The 22,407-nt window shown below is 41.9% G+C and overlaps 1 protein-coding gene across 3 annotated transcripts in view; it reads right to left on the bottom strand.

Moving 5' to 3' along the window:
- Positions 1 to 22,407, bottom strand: part of SLC2A12 (solute carrier family 2 member 12) — an 83,405-nt gene that overhangs the window by 16,126 nt on the left and 44,872 nt on the right. For all 3 annotated transcript variants that reach the window (XM_070376711.1, XM_070376712.1, XM_005887744.2), the window contains exons 3-4: positions 14,988 to 15,110; positions 10,845 to 10,977 (exon numbers count right to left, since the gene is read on the bottom strand). In XM_070376711.1, the coding sequence (XP_070232812.1) occupies positions 10,845 to 10,977; positions 14,988 to 15,110 (256 nt within the window). The remainder of the gene's footprint in view (positions 1 to 10,844; positions 10,978 to 14,987; positions 15,111 to 22,407) is intronic.

The raw sequence follows: 22,407 nt of genomic DNA on the forward strand, positions 1-22,407 counted from the left end.
TTCCCCCAAGCAAAAGACTTGTGGAGGAAATATAAGAAGGGTAGTCAATGGTACTGGGAATCCAGAGTTCTGTGCAGGTCATGTTAAATTAGAGATGCCTATGGACATTATAACCGAAGATGTCAAGTAGATAGATTTGGGAACTGAAAATCAGGTAAAAGGTCAGAGACCAGAGAAAATTACTTGGGTATCATCAATTTATGGATGGCTTATAAAGCCAGGGAAATACACCCAAGAAGTGAGTGTAGATGGACATCAAGGATGGAGCTCTGGGCATTATGGTATTTGGAGGGAGGGAGGAAGGAAGGACGGAAAGGGAAACAAAGGAGACCAGGGAGTCACTGATGAGGGAGGAAAACCAAGAAAGTACAATATTCTAGAAGATAAGTAGAAGAAAAAGTTTAAAGATGGGAGCATGGAGAACTGGGCACATACTGCTAGAGTCACATAACGGGAACGTAACAGGTTTGGTAACAGCAGAAGCCATGGGGAGTAAGAAAGCAGGAAAGAAAACCTGAGTGGGGTGAGTTCAATACTGAATGAGAGGTGATGGTGTGGAGACAACAAACAAAATACTCTGTAACTGAATAGTGAGAGCAAGGAGTGGGTGGTACCTGAGGGGAATTTGAGACTTGAGGTCTAGGGAGGTATTTTGTTTAGGATGGGAAGTACTGTAGCTGTGTGTGTGTATGTAGTGATAATCCCATGCTGCTAAGTCCCTTCAGTCGTGTCTGACTCTCTGCGACCCCATAGACGGCAGCCCACCAGGCTCCCCCGTCCCTGGGATTCTCCAGGTGAGAACACTGGAGTGGGTTGCCATTTCCTTCTCCAGTGCATGAAAGTGAAAGTGAAGTCGCTCAGTCATGTCCGACTCCTAGCGACCCCATGGACTGCAGCCTACCAGGCTCCTCCGTCCATGAGATTTTCCAGGCAAGAGTGCTGGAGTGGGGTGCCATCGCCTTCTCCAGATAATCCCATAGAAAGGAGAAATTGATGACATACTCAGGACAAATGGAAGAATTGGCCTTTATACCAAGACGCAGAAAACGGGCATAGATGTAGGTAGTTTAGTAGATGGCATAGAACAGGAGGTGGGCTCTTTATTTCTCTCTCTCTCTTTTTTGCGTGTGTGTGAACTAAAAAGCCAAGACCATCATCAGGGGGTGAGGAAGTGGGACGGAATGCTGGAGGTTTGAGAGGTGACAGAGTGTGAGGTCGCCATCTAGGACAGTAGGAAGACCAACTGCGGAAGGACATTCCTGGAAACCTACTTGAGATTTACGTTCAGCAATTCAAAACTGAACTTACCTAGCACAGTTGGCTATTTTTCTCCAGCCATGTGTAGTTCCTCGGATGCAGGGAAAAAACAGGCTAAGAACAGACTTAATCACATTTGCCTGATTAAGAATAAACTAAGATTTGCCTGAACAATGAAGGGAGAGGGGACAAGGTAAAGGGAGGGGTGGTGCATGGAATCTAACGTAAGAAAGGAAGTGGACGATGACTCTTCAGTGGATTCCCAGTCCTGGCAGGTGTTTGAGAGAGTGAGCTGAAATGCAGAGTGGTCCGAGGGTGCGTGGGAGGCTTATGAAAGGAGTGGTGATGGGTTAAGACAGTCAAGACCGTGATCATCTTGTTTGTTCCCATTCCCAGCAAAACTGGACTGTAGCTGATGTCTTCACAAACTTCCACTCTCAAGCCTCCTCGGTCCCTTCTGTCCTCCCAACCCCACTGAGACTGTACCCAACAACCCGTAGTCACCACCCACCTTTGTACTTGGCCACTCTGCAGCATTTAACATCATTTGGTGCCACCTTCCCACAACACTCCTTCTGGCTTCAGTGATTCCATATTTTCCGGGCTCCTCTCCAACCCTACTGTTGGCTCCTTTTCAGTGCTTTCCATGCTCACTCTCCCCTGCTTGTTCTCTGAATGTTGGCATAAACTAGGGCTTGGTCCTGGATCTCATTCTCTTTGCTCTGCTCTCTGACTAGATGATCTCATCTGGTTCCATAACCTACATACCATTTACTCCCAAATCTGACCCAGACTCTGAATGTCTCCAGAATCTCATGTATCCAGCTGCCAATGAATACACATCCATCTGATGTCAAATGGACATCTCTGAAATCTTTCCAGCTCTGAAACCAAGTTCTCTTTCAGGCTCCCCAATTTTACCATCCATGCAGCTTCTCAAGCTAAAAATTTAGTTATTATCCTGACTATTTCATTGCTGTGGTTTAGTTGCTCAGTCATGTCCAACTCTTTTGCAACTTCATGGACTGTAGCTGCCAGGGTCCTCCATCCGTGGGATTTCCCAGGTAAGAATAGTCGAGTGGGTTGCCATTTCCTTCTCCAGGGGATCTGGCCAGCCCAGGGATTGAACCCACATCTCCTGCATTGCAGGCGGATTCTTTTACTGCCCAGCCACTGGAGAAGCCCCACTACTCCATTACCTTACTCCTATATTGAATTCATTCATTCATCCATTCATTTTCAATAATGTGCTTCAATTATATGCAAAGAAATTATTCCAGGTGCTGGGAAACTACAGTGAACTAAGTATACAAAAACTAGGGCAGAGACCCTGAGTCTTCACCATTTCCTGGTGTGTTTGGAATACAGCAGAATGACCTATACAGCTGGTAAGAGTGAGAGTGGGGAAGAGTGGTAGGATATGTAGACCTGCATGGGCCTGAATACACATTGGAAGGACTGAAGTTGAAGCTGAAGCTCCAATACTTTGGCTACCTGATGCGAAGAGCTGACTCGTCGGAAAAGACCCTGAGGCTGGGAAAGATTGAAGGCAGGAGGAGAAGGGGATGATAGAGAACGAGATGGTTGGATGGCATCACCAATTCAATGGACGTGAATTTGAGCAAACTCCGGGAGATGGTAAGGCACAGGGAGGCTGGGTGTGCTGCAGCTCGTGGGGTTGCAGAGTCAGATGTGACTTGGCAACTGAAGAACATGGGCCATCAAAGCTGCTGGAAGAGTTGAGCAAAGCAATGGCTTGATCACATTTAAAGGGGTCACTGGTTGCTATGCTGAAAACACTGGAGGGGATGGAGTCTGAAAACAGGACCAGTTAGGTGGGTCTCAGGTGGCTCAGTGGAATACACCTGCAATGCAGGAGATGAAGGCAGATGTGGGTTCAATCCCCAGGTTGGGAAGATCCCCTGGAGGAGGGCATGGCAATCCACTCCAGTATTCTTGCCTGGAGAATCCCAATGGACAGAGGAGCCTGGTGGGCTATAGTCCATAGGGTTTCAGAGAGTTGGACATGACTGAAGAGAATGAGCATGCACAGATGGTTACTACAGTAATACAGGAGAGAGCATAGTGACTCAGATCAAAGAAAGAACAGTGAAGATGGCCAGGTTCTAGATGTATTTTGAAATAAGAACCAACACTATATTCTGAAAGATTGAACATGGAGTGGGAGGGAAGGAGAGGGAAGACTCGAAGGTCTGTGACTAGAGCAAGTAGAAGGATAAGGTTGACCTCAAGTGAGGTGGATGTCTGTGAGTGGAGTAGGTTTGGGGGGCATTGGGGTTGAATTTAGATCATGCTCAGTTTGAAAGATTTGTTAGACATTTGAAAAAAGGTGTAGAGCAAAGAGTTGAATAAACAAGACTTGAATTCAGGAAAGATATTGAAGCTAGAGGTATAAATGTTGAAATCAGTGGCATATGGATAGTATAAGCACCATGGCTTCAAGATCAATGAGCCAGTGAGGGAGAGAGGTGATCAGAGGATGAAGCCCCAGGGCACGCCAACTTTAAGACAGTGAAACAGGAGATGGATCCAGCAGAGGATGCTGAGAAGGAGCGAGTGGCAGAAGACAATCAGGAGGTTGGTCCCTGAAGGCAGTGAAGCAAGGGTCTTGGAAAGAAGGACACGCTCACCCCAGTCCATGCTGACAATAGTCACTATCCCAGCCATTAAGATGCTGACTGAGAACTGACTGCTGGGTTTAGCAATGCGGAGTAACCTGGATGTTAAAAGGAACAATGTCAGTGGAGTAGTGGCCACAAAAGTCTGCTCACTGGAGCAGGTTCATGAGAGAATAGGAAGAGAGGAATTGCTGACAGGGAATAGAGACAACTCTGGAAGAACTTTGCTACAAATAATGGCAAAGAAAACATGAAAATAAATGACAGCAGAGCAAAACCTAGAGAGGAAAATGGGACCAAAAGACTTTTTTGTTTAAGATAGGGGAAAAAATCACATAAGATCTTTCTGCTGATGAGAAGGAAAGATCCAGGAGAGAAGGAAGCTATGGATGGGGTGGACCAGGAGTACTGCTGGGGAATGTTCTGGAAAAGGGAAGGGAAGAGGGTGTGAAGTGGTCACCTTCATGTAGCAATAAGTTAAAGGTAGAACCTAGAGGGACGGTACTATATTTCAATACAGACACTGAGATGAGGGTGAGGTGGAAGGTTAGGGAAGTTTCCTTTCTGATTGTGTTCATTTCTTCCGTGAAGTCAGAAGTAGAGGCTTCCCAGGTGGCTCAGTGGTAGAGAATCCGCCTGCCAATGCAGGAGACACAAGAGACTTGGGTTCAATCCCTGGGTCAGGAAGATCCCCTGGAGGAGGAAACGGCAACCCACTCTAGTTTTCTTGCCTGGAGAACTCCATGGAGAGAGGAGCCTTGTGGACTACAGCCTGTGGGGTCACAAAACAGTCATACACAACTGAGTGAATGGGCACGCATGCCTCCATGGAGTCAGAAGCAAGGCTGTCAGCAGGAATGAGGAGGGCTAAGGAGGTGGGCTTTCCTCATAGCTCAGTCGGTAAAGAATCTTCCTGCAATGCAAGAGACCCAGGTTCAATTCCTGGGTCAGGAATATCCCCTGGAGAAGGAAATGGCAACCCATTCCAGGATTTTTGTCCAGAATCCCATGGATAGAGGAGCCTGACAGGCTACAGTCCATGGGGTCACAAGAGTTGGACATGACTTAGGGACTAAACCACCACCACCAAGGAGGTGGGAAGTTCCCAGAGAGAGGAGTTGGTGTTGAGCAGTTGTCCAGGAGAGGCAGTTCATAGACAATGGACGTGGGCAATGGCCGGGCAGCATGGGAGGGGCCCTGGAGGTATGAGGGGGATTGAACCTGGGGCCCAGCCCTGTTCTCGTGTGCTTTCTCTGCCCTGTGCAGCTGTGTGCCTGCAGACACTAGCTTGGCACACCTTAAAGTAAATCAGGTCACGTCACTTCCCTGCTTAAAGTACTTTTGTAGCTTCCCATTGCACTTAGAATGAAATCCACACTCAGTCACATCCATTTCCACTGACTTTCTCACTGAATCTCAAAGATTGCAGCCTCCTCCTGGGCATCTTTCAGTTCTTAGAACAGGTCAAGTATGTTACTGTAGCCTTTGCACTAGTATTCTCCTGCATGAATTTTCTTTCCCTCTCTCTTTGCAGGACTGACTATAAGCACTCAGTTTTTATCTGAAATGTTATCTTTCAGGATATCTTCTCAGATCACCAATTCAAAGTACCCACCCAACACACACACACACACATTTACTATCTTAATTCTTACGGCACTTTGCTCACTGATGAATGTTATAGCACTTAGAGCAGTGTGTGGCATGGAACAGATGCTCGGTAAATATTCAGAGAATAAATGAATTTGTGTGAATGAATGAAGGAATGGCCACATAAAATTAGCTGCTAAAAGTGAAAAATAATCTAAGCCTCAGAGCTAAAATATTTACAAAACATTAACTTGTGTTTCTCTAATTGCTTCCACTTAAATCGAGGAAAAGAATGAAAGTCACAGCTGAAATAGCACACATGGCAAGTGTCCCATTTTGTGTTTGTAGCTGGCAGGGCACGAGTTCAAAATAAAATCCTTTCAAATTACATTATTAGTGAGATCTTTTCTGACCTCTCCGCTGAGTCATTGTTTATCTTACAAAAAATTTAACAACTTTGGAAGAAGATGTGTTTTCTCAGTCTTGTAGAAACAGAAGGAAAAGAAGCCAGCTCTAAATATGAGAAACGAAAATATTAAGTGGAATGGAGTATAAATTTGAAGTTAATTCGATGTTATAAGTAGTTTCCTTTCTTGCTTAGAAAATCACAGGACATAACATCTGAACTCTGTGTTTCCCTGGTAACAAAAGTTGATTCTTTGTTTCACCAACTTCTAAGTTCAGAAAGACTTTCTTAGCTCAGCTGTGGCCTTCCTCCATCTTCAAGTTTTCTTCAACTTTCATGTCCTCTCAAGTTCCCTGGGGCTTTCTGCCACCCCATATTCACTTAGCTAGTTCAATACATTTTCAATAAAATTATGTATTTTACTTCTAGTTTTGTCTCCACCATTTCCCTCCAGGGAACCTTGTTTAACACCCATACTTCATACATAACTTTGGTCAATTTACACCATTCAGGCTGCTTACTTCTTAATTTTTAAAGCATTGGCCAATCTGCTGCTTCAAGCTAAGACTTGTCCCAGGTTCTTTGGTGTTGTAGAAATCAGTTAACCAAGATTTCTGAAAGCAACTGTTTCCTTTCTGCCCTCAGGTGCTGGGCTTCTCTGCAAGAATGCAACCCAGGTAGATACTGCTGCTTGCTGCTGCTAGAAATGAATTCAAAATGCAGAACTGTTTTGCCAACTCATCTTTCATAATTCACACCTGTGCCATTATCTATATCTGTTCTACATCAACCTCCTGGCACAAGAAGAGTCTGCCTTTGGCTTTTGGATCTCTCCTAATTTGCGATGTAAAACTTTCTTGGAGAGGGTATGGATTTAAGTTTGAGTAATTGTTTGACTCAAAAGGAACAGAAATGTGATTCTTTCAAAAACATTTCATAATGCAGAGTTTTGCTAATTTAGATGAATTTCTTCCCTACCCTCAATTCTAATGCATACGTTTTGTTGAATTTTAGCCACCCAAATCACTATGTTCTTACGAATGCCTTATTCTGAAGGTCTACTGGATAGAAAGACTGGCTTTTCTTAAGTTTTGTCTTCAAATTTTCATTTGGTTTGAAGTTTGATACATTCTGACAGTCCCATATGAAAAAGAAAGATCTAAAAGTTTCTTAACTTTAATTCATTGAGAACATTCTGCTTTCAGAGTTTTTAAAAGACAGTGCAATAAGGAGTGATGCATAGTCTTGTTCAGTTCATTCATTACTGCTTTCTCCCTACTTCAATTTTTTAAATTAATACTGCTCACCAGAATGGTAACGAACCCTTACCTTTAAAGGAATTCTCTTCCCCAATACATGTGACCTTCCTTTGCACTTGCCAACACAGTGTATTGCAATGGTCTGTTTTCTGGTCTGCCTCTTCAAATAAGGAAGTTATGAACTCTGGATACCTTCAGTTCTTTCCTAATACAGTGTCTAGTCCCTAGTAGATCATCAACAAAGAGCTGAATGAGTAATCTCTGCAGTTGTGGGAAGGGAGCAGTATGGTGAAGCCCATTCATCTCCCTTTTCTGAACACATACCTCTTTCTCCTCTATGACTGTTAGGTCATAGATTAAATCTCATCCTATGATCCACAGATCAAAACCTGTTATGATTTGTATTGTTGCCTGCAATTTAATACCCACATACAGTGAATTCAGCATTGGATCGACAGACCACATGGTGGATGTTTTTCAGTCATCCACTAGGAATCAGTTTTAATCTAGGCACTGTAGACGTTACATAAGAAAGATAATGGGTCAAGACCATCCCTGGAAACCAAAATTTTATAACGTACTTAAGGAAGTGAAACCACAAGAATTTTAGCTAGGGCAACATAAAAAGAAACTAGGACTAGAAAATCTTGAAGATCCAGGAGAAAGGAATACTATCCAGGGATAGGGTTACTCAAGGCTTTGAAAATGAAGATTTGGCCTTAAGGCAAAAGGATGTATGGCTAAGATATCAAAGATAACTATCATGTAGGAGTAGAAGGAGAAAGAAGGAATTAAGAGTTGATGAGGTAGGAGAAGAAGCCCCAGGGGGAAAAATTGTTTCTTAGGAGGTAAAAGGGTTTCCCAGGTGGCATTAGTGGTAAAGAATCCATTTGCAATGCAGGAGAAGTAAGAGATGCGGGTTCGATCTCTGGGTTGGGAAGATCCCTTGGAGACTGAAATGGCACCCCACTCCAGTATTCTTGCTTAGAGAATCCCTTGGACAGAGGAGCCTGGCGGGCTACAGTCCATAGTGTTGCAAAGTGTTGGACATGACTGAAGTGCCTTAGCATGCATGCAGGAGGTAAAAGACTTTCAAGAAACAGTAGGGGTGGGACTTCCATCACAGTCCAAAGTAGTAAAGACTCTGAGCTCCCAATGCAGGAGGCCTGGGTTCATTCCCTGCTCAGGGAACTAGTGGAGAAGGCAATGGCACCCCACTCCAGTACTCTTGCTTGGAAAATCCCATGGACAGAGGAGCCTAGTAGGCTGCAGTCCATGGGGTTGCTAAGAGTTGGACACAACTGAGTGATTTCACTTTAACTTTTCACTTTCATGCATTGGAGAAGGAAATGGCAACCCCCTCCAGTATTCTTGCCTGGAGAATCCCAGGGACATGGGAGCCTGGTAGGCTGCCGTCTATGGGGTCGCACAGAGTCGGACACTACTCCTCACCAAGAAATGACTTAGCAGCAGCAGCAGCAGGGAACTAGATCCCACATGCTGCAATTAAGGCCTGGTGCAGCCAAATAAATAAATGACTTAAAAAAAAAAAGAATAGATGTGATAGGTTAAATGTGACAAACAAAAGACCTTTGCCCTTCATTTCATCAAGACATAAGTCACTCTCTATGTGAATCTGGGCTGGCCTTAGGACTTGTACTGACAATAGAAATTGATGAAAGTGATGTAGCGGGACTTCCAGAATGGAAACCTCACGGAACCTTGCAGCTTCTGCCTCCACTACCTGGGAATGCTGCCCAGAGTCTGACAGGTGAGGAAGCCACATTAGCCTCATGGAGGATGAGGCCACCTGAAGAGAACTGAAACTCCCCTCTATGTCAGCATCTTCCACCAGCTGCCCTTCCTGCTGATGCTGGAGTCACATGACTGAGCTCAGGTGAAATGAGCAGGGGCCCCACCCAGCCAAACCAAAGAATCATGGGAAATAGCAACTAGTGTATTTCAAGCCACTACATCTGGGGAGAAGGTTTTATATCTAAACAGACCACTGATGTGAAACAAGCTCTTAGGAAAAGTGAGAAGTAAAGGGTGACCAACAGAGGTGTATGTCAACAGGGTCCTGGCATCTCAGTTCTGGAAAAGGCCTGCCTCTGTCAGACATGTTTCCAGTCTACAGATGAATGCGTTATTAAGGTCTGAAGATATTCCTTATGTAAATCATGTATGTGTAATTAATTGTCTTGTTCAGATTCTGCGCTCACCAAGAAATCCAATTGTTTGACTTTAACTTGTATAGAGCCAGACAATGCTCTGACCAGGCCAAGGGGATATCTGGCTTTCATGACAACTATATATATATATATTTTTTTTGTAAGTGAATAATTTTCATTTTCATTGAATACTTATAAAATAAGGCCTTATCTGCATCAAAAATTAGCCTTACAGTTGATATTTATGCTGAATTAAGAGAAAAGTTTTTCTGCTTACTAAAAGGAAATGTCTTTAAAATGTAAGCCTTTTCATGTTTGTTTGTTTTTGGCTGCCCCACTCAGCTTATGAGATCTTAGTTCTCCAATCAGGGATTGAGCCCAGGCCCTGGCAGTGAGAGCACCGAGTCCTAATTACTGAAGGACCAGATAATTACTTGTAAAACAAAAATAAAAGCCAAAAAAATAAATAAATAAAGTATATAAAGTACAAAGTAAAAATCGTCCATACTCCTACTTCCTTTGTACCCTAATAATAATAATAACAAATAATTATTATATAATACTTTTAAACCAGGATTAAAAACTCGGTCTATATATTTGCACACATGTACCTGTCAGTGGATGTCAGTTCAGCCCTCAGGTTTATTCTTCCTTCAGACAAAAGCTGAAGAATCACTGTGCTTACAAATTTCTTTAGCCATCATAACAGTTCTCTCTAGTGTACTGGAAGTATTTTTAGAAGAAAATCAAACTGTAAATATATATTTTCCACCTGTCATGTTACAGCCTAAGCACAAGTATTCCTGTATTTCAAGTAGAATGATTAAAAGCTAGGAAGAGCAGCAAGTTCCCTTTCATCCCTGACCTCTGTGCACTGATCACCTCCTCCCGCAGACCAGTTTCATCACTCAGAGTTGTGAGTTCTGTTCCTAAAGAAAACAGGGGTTTTCTGCAGCCCACTGCTGTGTTGAATTGTTTAAGCAATCTCTCCATGTGAGTTTTATTTAACCTTTGTTCTAATTGCCTATTCATTAGGAAACTCTTCATCTTGCATAACATACTTTGTGCCATATTTGGAATAATTCTAGACATTTAAGCCCAAGAGTTTTCCTGGTAATCTTAGCCTTAATGGGTGTTTAGAACTTCAAGAAACCTACCAGTGTGATACAGAAGGCTGAAGCCCACTATTTTAGCACAGGGTGAGCATGTCATTCTGGGACCAATCTGAAACCCCCAAACAAAAAAACCACTCCTGTGAGGGGGAGGCACAGAGACGGGAGAGGTTCTTCAATCATTACTGAAAAGAGCTTTGGAAGACTAAAAAACCATGCTTATTCTAAATTCTTAGGTGAATTATGCAAATTAAACACATAGCAGAGAAACTAGAATTATTTTTTGAGATATGGTTCCCCACCAAAGCATATATCCTAAAATAATTTCAGATATTATCATTTCATTGTATATAAAAGCTGAATTTTTGAGCTAAGAGTGCTGTTCAGAGAGCAACGCACACAATACTCACTCTTTTGCCAGCTCCACTGATATTTGTTCCAAAGAGCATCCCTTTGTTTCAGGTATAAACACAATAACAAAAACCAGGGATGCTAGACTCATAACTGTATATATAAAGCACACCCACGGCAGGCCAATGAGATCTGGGGGAGACAAAAGAAACTAGTTAGAGATGCATTTTGTGTGGCTTCCATCCTATTTGTGGATAGATGCTTCTTAGGACACATATAAAAACATATGTATTTTCAAACATGCCAGTAGTAGCCAGAGAAATAGCAATCACAAATTAAAAATATAGCCAGCATCTGAAAGGTTCATTTTCACAAACAACCCCAGCTCTCTCTGGTGAAGTGAATAACAGTCTTGTAAGGATCACAATTTAAACTCAATGCCATTTTCTTGGTGAAAATACTTTTTGTTTTCAAAATGGTAATAGACATGTTCGTTGCAAAACAAACAAAAAGAACCTCGAATAACACAGAAACACATAAAGCAGAAAGTAGGCACTCTCCTCTCTCCTCACCCCCTACAGTTCCTCTCTTGGGAATCACTGCCATGGCAGTTTGGTTTCTATTTGGTCGACATTTGTAAAGACATTTATACAAATGGACTCTTCTTGGAATGAGCTCCCCCTTCTTTACTCTGACTTGAATAAATCACTTCATGTTGGCAGCATTTCATCATTTTAGTAGCTGGCACTGTATTTGCAATGCTGCTTCCTGGATTCAGAGGGAAAAAAAGTGATAATGGTTTGAATGAAGGATATTAACTTGCTAAGAAGCATCAGGAAGAAGCAGGATCCTCCAGGTTTTGATGGATCTTATCTGCTAACCTAGTGTTTCCTCTGACGGCTTCTTGCCAGAGGTACTGTCCCTTTGTAGTACTGACCAAGGTCAAGGTAAGGTAGCTAGTGAGAGGCGGCCCCCAATGCACTTGAGTATGACCTTGTATTGCGGCATCCTGTGCACAACAGAAAGTCCAGTGTAGCCAGGAGCCGAGACGAGGAGCCTGGCTCAGACCAGCCACAGACTGAAACAGTGCAAATAGCCCTTGGAGTGGCCACAAATCACAGCTAGTCAGTCAGGAACACTGACTGAGCAATTATGCAAGAAGGCAGTTTGGTAAATGCAGAGTGGAAGGATCTACACATATTAAGCACTTGTAGGCCAGCTGTGCTGAGGTGGGTTCAAGAGGGAAAAAAAAGACCAGCACTGCAGTTCTCCTGGCAATTTTAATTAAAGTCTGCTCTCTCTTGCCTTTCTTGCTCCTGATGCATGGTTTCCCCCAAGCGAATACTTAATAAAGAGTTTAAAGATTTGGTCCTCCTTCCCTCTCTGGAGCATAAAATCAGAAACGTAGAAGGTGGTGGTTGGGGAAAGCTCATCTCATCAAACTTGTCCCCTTTTCTGTCTGAGTACTTACAGTGACAGGGAGCTCACCACTTACAAAGATGTACACTTCATTGTGAATCAGCCCTGTCTGTTCAAACATACTTCTCACTCATTTCTAAAGCCGAGTCTCCCTTCTGGGAATTTGGGTTCAGAGGCTCTGTTTTGTTCTCTGCATCAACCTTCTCATTCCTTCTTCAAGACATGCCGCAAATATTTGAATGCACCTCCATCCCTTCCTGAGCATCCTCTTGTCCAAGTCAAACACCCTGAGTTCCTGCAACTGTTCTTCACAGACCATAGGTCATGTACCCATGTCACCCAGGGTGCCCTCCTTGGGGGACACACTGAAACTCTCTAAAAATATTTTACTCAGAGCTGAAAGCAGTACCCAGCTGTATTATGACCACAGGAGGGTATGTCTGTGTCTTCAGAACATTCTTCTTTTATTGGTACAGCTGACATTGCACTAAAAGTCAGTGCCCAAGGGCTTGCTGTCAAGCAGAACCCTTATATCTTTTACTTGGAAAACTGATTTTTGAAAAGAAGTATAGAATTTCAAACTTAGTCCAATGAAATATCATCTACAGGTCTGAGATCATACCAGGATTTTTTTTAAATAAATGAATATGCTTTCCAAACATTTGTTCTAAAAGTCCACTCAGAACTTGAGTCTTCATCAGCTCATCCTGTATATTAGCCATCCTTCCCAGAGATTTGTGTCATCTTTACTTGTCCTCCCTCATTTCCATTCTTTCTTTTATATTTCTCTTTCTCTATATAAATGTCATGTGTGTGTGTGTGTGTGTGTGTGTGTGTGAGAGAGAGAGAGAGAGAGAGAGAGAAGGTGAAGGGCATGGATCTATGTGTGTGATCTCAGCAGGAGATGTATGGCTGGTGCAAATGACCAGTTCCTTTGTTTCATCTTGGGCTATTTCCAAAAATGTGGGACATAAATATTTAAAAATTTTATTAAAAACACAAGATAAGTTTAATTAATAACTCCAAAAGTTCACTTCCAAAAGTAGATGTACTAAAAAAGAAAAAAGAAAGTGGTCAACAAGATTCAGAAGTACATGAGTTCAAAGACTCTTGTTTTTCCCTCTAGATATATATTTTTTTGAGTATACATCCCCTGGAGAAGAAAATGGCAACCCATTTCAATATTCTCACCCAGAAAATCCCATGGACAAAGGAGCCTGGTGGGCTACAATCCATGGAGTCGCAAAGAGTCACACATGACTGAGAGACTAAGTATGCACGCATGAACCACTTCTGAAAATGTATATATTATCTCTATATTATATATATATACATTTTAAAATTTATGTATTTTATATATATATACATATAAAATAAAGAAAACTCAACTCATTAGTTTTTGAGGATGCTGGGGAACCACCTTATTATTTTGAAAACTAGAAAATAAAGAGAAAGTTTCAAACACTAATCTTGCTAGTATATGAATCTAGTATATGATCCATACTTCAGGGCAGGCAAACAACTAATGAGAAGAATTTTCTCCTTAGAGAAATACTGCTGATAAAAATTCAGTTGTTGTTAAGTTGCTCAGTTGTATCTGACTCTTTGTGACCCCATGGACTGCAGCACACCAGGCTTCCCTGTCCTTCATCATCATCTCCCAGAGTTTGCTCAAACTCATATCCATTGAGTCAATGATACTATTCAGTGATCTCATCCTCTGTCGCCCCTTTCTCCTCCTGTCCTCAATCTTTCCTAGCATCAGGGTCTTTTAGGGATAATGGAAGGAAAATAATGGATCTGGGCAATGATCCTCAAAGGTGCAGGCACGACAAGGTGGGAGACAAACAGACAGGACATGCCTCTAATAGCAGGACACACGCCATCACCTGGGAAGAGGTTTGCAAATAAACAAGAAAAGCTAAATCTTTTCTAGCCTCTACAGATAAATAGGCTTCTCAGGTGGCTCTAGGGGTAAAGAATCACCTGCCAATGCAGGAGACGCAAAAGACTCGGATTAGATCCCTGGGTTGGGAAGATCCCCTGGAAAAGGAAATGGTAACCCACTCCAGCATTCTTGCCTGTAAGATCCCATGAACAGAGGTGCCTGGCAGGCTCCAGTCCATGGGGTCACAAAGAGTCAGACATGACTGAGTGACTGAGCACTCACAGATAAATAGCAGTTCACAGGAAAAACACAAAGGACAGGAGGTCATATGATATGACTACAATCAGCAAAACCAGCCTGGGAAAAAGTCTATGAAACAAATGACCCAGCTTCTTTATTAAAAATATAAAGTGTGTGGAGGGAAGAAACATAGAGTTGAAACCTGTAAATTATGAGACATACCAATCAATTGTAAATCAGTTATTTGAACTGTGATTCAAATAAGGTATAAAAAATAATTATAAAACAATTGAAAGGATGTGAACCCAGACTGGATACTTGATACCAAGGGATTATTAGTAGTATTTTTTTTAGGGGTGAAAATGCTATGTAGTCACAGTATTTAAATGTCTTATCTTTTAGAGGTCTCTGCTGAAACTTTAGAGATTTGTTTGGAACATGACTTAAGGTAATTTGTGGACAGAACAAGTGGGGTCATGACTGAATTAAGGATTGATAATTGTTTAAATTGGGTGGTTGGTACACCAGGTTCACAGCCATCCTCTTTACTTTTGAGTGTTTGAAAATGTTGACAAGAAAGTATTTTTCAGGTGATGTACTTCCCTAACACCTGTCCTAAGAGCATAAAAGGCCTTAGGGAAAAGCAAGTTCTTACCCGTCACCGTCAAAAATGTCAGAGAGATGAGGAGGTTGATGCCCCAGTTCATGCTGGAAGTTAGAGCCATGGCACGTCCTCGAATTCCTCCGGGAAAAATCTCGCTCAGCACCAACCAGGGCACTGGAAGAAAGGGAAGAGTGGACGGGGAACAGCAAAATGATGGAAAATCCAATGAAGCTGACAGCCAGCTCACTGACCTCTGCCCCAATGACCTCTGCGAGATTTGTGGTTGCAGGGCCATGTCCTTCTACATGAGGAAGGAGGAGGGATGTGCTTTCTTCTCTCTCCAGTCAAGTGAGAAACTGAGGGAGCTTGACAAAGGCCCCTGGAAGTAGGGGGAGCAACATAAAGGGCTGGGGCAGGTGACACTGCCTGAGAACTGCAAAGGGGAAGCGCGGCGGCTGGGGCCGCCTGCCCAGGACAGGAGGCAGCTCTGAGGCTCTGCCAAGCACAGAGCCTCAGTGCCAGACGCTGGCTCTCCCCACTGTCCTCTGGGCCCTATCCTGTAATCTCCTCTGCCCCTAACCTTGGAGAAGTCCACCATCACAGCTACGGAGTGGGTAGGAGACAGAGCCAGGAGAGTGGAAGAGGAGACTGGCTCCGCTCCCTTCCCCCACTCGGGCTTCCCGGCCTGTGGCAAGCTGGGTGCAGAGAAGCTCTCAATTAAACAGAGCTGTAGGATTTGATTTTATATCAAATATTTGACTTTCTGAAAGGAGACTCTTCTTGGCACAAGAACTGATCCGAGGAATTTTGTGATCTGAGAGTGACACAGACCACTATAGGACCTGCCTGATGGGATTACTTGACTTCTGCTCACAGCCCGTCAAAAACAGTTTGCCTAATAGCTACAAGTTCTTTCAATGGACTCAGCCCTTTACAAACCTTGTTGTCATTGGATCCTCGCTGAATCCCTCCTCATTAGGGACTAACATTACTCTTCCTCTCTTTTAAAGTAAAGGAAAGTGAAAGTGAAGTCTCTCAGTTGTCCGACTATTTGTGACCCCATGGACTGTAGCCTACCAGGCTCCTCCCTCCATGGGATTCTCCAGGCAAGAGTACTGGACTGGGTTGCCATTTCCTTCTCCAGGAGATTTTCCCGACCCAGGGATCGAACCCGGGTCTCCTGCATTCCCGGCAGATGCTTTAACCTCTGAGCCACCAGGGACACCAAAAAGTAGAGGAAACTGAGGTTGAAAGGAGTTCATAATTTGCCAAGGTCCCAACACTGGCTTCCCAGGTGGCGCTAGTGGTAAAGAATTCCCCTGTCAATGCAGGAGACATAAGAGATGCAGGTTTGATCCCTGGATCGGAAAGATCCCCTGGAGGAGGGCATGCAACCCACTCCAGTGTTATTGCCTGGAAAATTCCACGGGCAGAGGAGCCAGGCGGGCTCCATGGGGTCACAATGAGTTGGACATGACTGAGCGACTAAACACTAACAGAGCTCGGAGGGGGCATGGAGCCCGACCATCTCTGGATCTCACACTTTTTCATCTCGGTGCGCTCTTGGGAGTGGCTCAATAAAGATTTGTTAATGAGCATGTAGATAAGGAGTATAAGCACTTCTGATGCTGAGGAAAGAAGGGCTTAGGAGCTGCCCCAGCCCTGGCTCAGTGCTGGCCAAGTCACCTTGTGTTGCAAACCCAGTGTTTATACCCAGCCCAGCTGCGTCCTCCTACCCCAGAGGAGGAAGAAACAAGAGGCTGAGGAGGGCCCCCCTTGACCAGCAACCACTCGGGCTGCCTGTGCCAGAATCATGGGGCTGTCACCTGGGTCTCTGACGGAAAATTTACCTTTCGTAGCAGGATCACGCTCTGTAGAGAGAACATCTGCTCAAAGTAAATTTGCTGTTTCAAAGAAAAATATTTAAATTACAGAAGAGGGCTGCAAACACATTTTTTTCCCCTTGATTATTTGCTCCAAGTGAATCTACATACAGTTACCTTGAGGGTATGGAAGAGAATCGCAAGCAAAGGAACATGATTATTGTTCTAATTAATAAGGAATTCCAAAATAGCACTCCAGAGCCCTCCCCTCCTCTCTGTGCCCCAAAGTCCTTCACCAGATTCCTGCAGATTATATCCTTGGAGACCAGTGCAAAGATCAGGTAACCTTGCCCTGAGCTTTGCAGACTGAGGATCTGGCTCTGAGAAGAGTGGTAGCTGCGTAATTTTGGTGAAGCCTTTGTAACAAGGCTGTCCTTGAGCAAATACAAGATAAAAGTAAGTAAGTTCACTTTGTTGAAGACAAATCACCTATGCCAAAGACCAGTCCCCCCGGGCTCCTTCCTGCCATGGGTATTTGATTCAGGTAGGAGTCCTGCTTTCGAACTGTGGTATTGGAGAAGACTCTTGAGAATCCCTTGGACTGCAAGGAGATCAAACCAGTTAATCCTAAAGGAAATCAACCCTGAATATTCATTGGAAGGACTGATGCTGAAGCTGAAACTCTAAAACTTTCGCCACCTGTTGCAAAGAGCCCACTCATTGGAAAAGACCCTGATGCTGGGAAACATTGAAGGCAGGAAGAAACAGGGATGACAGAGGATGAGATGGTTGGATGGCATCACCGACTCAATGGACATGAGTTTGAGCAAACTCCAGGAGATAGTGAAGGAAAGGGAAGCCTGGCGTGTTACAGTCCATGGGGTCTCAAAGGCTCTGACACAACTTAGCGACTGAACAACAACGACAATGTTAAAATAGCTTTAACAGATCTCAGAATCATAAAAAGTACAGGTTTTCAGATCCATAGAGAGTGAAATAAAAATGTGAAAGTGCCATTTGCAGCAAGATAGAACTTACTGAAAGGGTAAAGTCCCTCCATGGCAGTCTTAGGTGCAAGATGGTGCCACAATTTTATGTCTCCACACTCTCTGGAAAAGGGCTGTGAGTACCCAGAGCAGAGGGAATGGAGAAGCTGTTTCAAGTCATAAGTAAAGAGCAAAGAGGTATAAACTATCACAGGAATTTAATATATTGATATTTAATAATAGATGGAAGTTTTTTTTTTTTTAATCCCAAATGTTTTTCCAATGAGAGAGCCTAATTTCTCACCACCAAAAATCAAGTTATTGCCACATGCCGCAGTAAAGTGGTGGCTGTCTCTGGAGTAGTCAGAGATATAATAATTCTTCCACAATGAGTGCAGCCATTCACTGCAGGTGAGCAGGCCCTGCAACAATTCTCCTTGACATCTATTATTTCACCTTTTACCCTACTCTTCCAGGACCACCTCTGACATATGTGCCTCTATAAATGTCTGCGTGAGTCTTTAAACTCTTTTCCAGGTTACAAGGATTGAGAAAATTTTGGACTTGCTGGGAGATGATTGTCCACAAATATTGAGACTCATATTTCACATGGTATTCAATCACCAAAGGTTGCCTGTCAGAACAGGCCTGATCCAGATGAAATCTGTGGTGTTTATGGCTGCACAGAGTGCCATAAAATGACCATGAGGGACAAACTCGTTGAAGTGGCTCTGTGTGCAGCAGAGGACACAAACTTGGATAAATAGAGCCAATCAGTGGAAACAGCTGAGCTCTGCCATGTCAGCAGCCATGCTTATCTCCCCCTCCTCCTATATTTCTGCCACTGCTGAACATTTTTTTCCACTGAGGCTGTCCTTTCTCTCCCTGTGCTTTCAGATGTAAACCCTGCAGCATTTCAGGCATGCTTTCCTTTTGGCTTGAGCATTTCAGCCTCAGGTCTGAAAGACTCATGGAAGGCTTGAAACTCTTACCTTACCTTGAAACTCTTAGGGAACTCCTAGCAATTTGGAGGAAGTTCTACAGTTAAGCTGTAGAGTTCCCAACAACCTGATGGAGCCAGTGTCCTATACTTTGTAGGAGTGAAGCCAAATCCTACGGCTTTTACTGACTGCAGGCAATGTGCAGCAGACCCAGCTCTCCTTTCACTGTAAAGAGGTACTTAAAATGTGAATTTGAAAGGGAGTATGCTCATTTCCTTCCAACTAGATGTTTAAATTATGATCTTATAAGTGCCTTGAGTGGAAAAATCTTGTCCTTTAAAAATATACTCCTCCATAAGCCACCATCAGGCTTCCCAGGTATCTCAGCTGGTAAAGGATTCTCCTGCAATGCATGAGACCCTGGTTCAATTCCTGGGTCAGGAAGTTCCACTAGTGAAGAGATAGGCTACCCACTCTAGTATTCTTGGGCTTCCCTGGTGATTCAGATGGTAAAGAATCCACTTGTAATGCAGGAGACCTGGGTTCGATCCCTGGGTTGGGAAGATCCCCTAGAGAAGGACATGACAACCCACTCTAATATTCTTGCCTGGAGAATCTCCATGGACAGAGAAGCCTGGCTGGCTACAGTCCATGGGGTAGCAAAGTGTCAGACATGACTGAGCGACTAAGCACAGCACAGCAAACCACCATCCACAACATCAGCAATGATATTTTTACTTTATTTTTTGTATTTTCCCTTCTCTCAGTCTCTCTGAATTTTGCTCACTCCTGGCCACTTTTAAAATAGATACTTTATTCAAGAATCTTAACAAACCAAGAAAAGCAATGAAATAAAGCCTCAATGTTCCCCAATCTTTCTATTTTAATGATTTCTAGTCAGAATCCATCAGAAATTATTTTCTAAAATATTTTAGGAGAAATTGGATTATGTGGATTAATTGGATTAAATTTTAAATCCTTAAAAAAATTCCAGAGTTAAAGATGGAACCCTATTGTGAGCAGGTACCAATTGGGAATAAGAACTGTGGCAGGGTCTCCAAGCTTTAATGCTTGTGTAGCCTTTAAAATAATTAGAAAAGCTAAGTACTTTCTTTCATTTATAAGTCAACATCTCACTTTTTTTTTTTACCATAAATTTAAATGACAGCAAAATATGCAATTTCAATGATTATTTATTTATTTTTGATGGCATTTAAAATCTATGTTTATAATAGAGAATATTTATATCACTCAAATAGTTCCAGTGTAATTTAAATACCATCTCTATTTGATATTCATCTTCATCCATTTAAAAATATAGCAATATGGCATTTAATATAAAGTTTACATTTTTAAATAGATGAAATATTCTCAAGAATAATAAAAATTGATGGGGAGTTGAAAATTTTTTATAATAGCAGTGTCACTACATTCTTTAAATTAACAAAAAAAATTTGTTGTAATGATAAATCAGTTGATAACTTGATTAGCTCAGCCTATAGGTTTGTTGAAAGAAAATTATTGGAAATATCTAAGCTTAAGAAGTATTATTATATAGTCATTAGAGTCATTTTTCTAGTCCACACCTACACCAATATCTCAAACTGCCTTTTTGATTAGTGTTCCTCAGGTTTTTATAATTGGGGATATATTGTCATAATAAGATTTCTGGAAGGTAATAGATGTGCTTTCTTTTAAGTGGAAGAATAGTTTTTAGTGGGAAGATAAGGAAGAAGAAACTAGGAAACAGATTTTTCCTAAAGATCAAGAAATTGATTTCCTTTAATGAATCATTGAAGGAAGATTCCAGAAAGTAGCCCCCAGGAGTATGCTTATCCCAATTTGCAGATCACTGAACTAGAATTCAAAATGAAAAACAAAAAAAAGGGAAGGAGTTACAAAAAACTAGTCCACTCTGGTTTACAGTATGATGTGAATGGAGTGCTTCACACGTAACATTTTATGTTGTACTTTTCTTATGAATGATGCTTCAGTATTCATAATAAAAAATATAATAAAAAGTATTATAGTTTTTAATGTTGCAAGTGTTCTTTGGAAAAATGCTTAACATGTTCTGAAGAACAATAAAGTAACAAGCGCATACTGTGCTTATTAAGATAGTGTTAAAATCTTTATTTCTTTAATGTTTTCACTGTCTGATAGTCATAATTTTTAAGGGCATGAGACAATGATCATAGTGCAGGTCAGAGAGGAAAGTTAAACACCAATGTATTATATTATGTGAAAAGTTGTTGATGGCAATGTAATAAATGGTGCGATTTCTCTGTGTTTAGCTGTGTTTGTGCTACAAAAATACAGTTTCAGACTCTTTGGTTCTTTTGGGAACCACTGTGCATCATCTAACTCCAAAGAGGAAAGTGAAATTTAATTAGCAAAGGGCACATATTTCTTTTCTTTAAGTTTTTCCTCTTTTGCTTGGATGCAAATTTAGTATAAAACCATTCAGATACTATTATTGGTTTACTTTGCATTACTGTAATGACTAACACCAGAGGACCAAATAAATCACCACTTTAATCAAGCTAAATATCTTTTAACTTAATTATCTTGGGGGGAGGAGAACAGTATTGGTATGAATTTTGAATAACTGAAACATAAAACTTGAAAGAAAAAACATATTTGGAAGATCTTAAAGGTAGACACACTTAACACAAACCCATTGGGTGAATATGATTGTATAATGGCTACATTTGATAATAAAATTCTTTGTTTAAAGAATAATAATTTAATCAATATGCCTTTTCTCTAAAAGTATGTATTATTCCATAAGAATGGTAGGGAAAAGAAAAGATTGAGCACTAAAAAAGTCTTTGACTGTAATGGTTTTGAATATTAGAGGCCTGGAGCCTAGAAGGAAATATAAAGAATATCAAAATCTCTTTGGAAACATTTGATGAAATTCTGGTCTGCAAGCCTTTGTTCTAAACCCTGTATATCTTGGAGTCGAGCAGCTAAGTAAACTTCCAAATTAGAACCTGCTGTTCCACATCCCTGGAATTGTTATCATCTTTAACTATGCAAACATCACATGAACAATTTCTTTTAGAGGAGCTCATTATTTAGTTATAAATTTTAGATTAAATGTTATGGCAGACGAGTCATATGCTTACTACTGATACCTATCCTCCAAAAGGCTGCTTAAACGCCACAAAACCAAACAACCAAAGCTAGGCTCTACAATCTTTGTGCCTTAACAAGTTTCAGTGTTTTATTTTAAACAGAACATTGTTTAATATGTTTTAGAATATTTGAGTTGAAAAGCAATTTTTCATGGGTCTTGCATTTCAGTATGTTTCCTGAGAAAAGCACTGACTTTGTTCCAGACTGTCTTTCTAAGGATGTTCATATAACAAGCAACCTTGGAAGATGGAGTGTCTCCTCTGGGCAAAAGTTTGCTTACTATTGCTTACATTAATGTCTCCCTCCAAGGGAAAGATCAGGTCGGTTTACTGTCTATTATAAAAGACTTGGGTTCCCCAAGGTTGGGATTCCTCTCCTCTAAAATAACCCATTCTATGTGTAGGTGTCATCTGGCCTGGTTCATGATGTCAAGGCATTAGGGCTTGGGGAACCATGCAAATGTGGTTAACTCTGGCTATTGCTATTGCTAAGAGTAATAAACTGTCTTTTGTCTCTGACCAAAAAGTCTAGTGTCTTTTGCCGAAATCCATGAAACTGAGACAGGCTAATTTGTAAGCTT

Source organism: Bos mutus, chromosome 9 (assembly GCF_027580195.1).
Source record: "Bos mutus isolate GX-2022 chromosome 9, NWIPB_WYAK_1.1, whole genome shotgun sequence".
NCBI lineage: Eukaryota > Metazoa > Chordata > Mammalia > Artiodactyla > Bovidae > Bos > Bos mutus.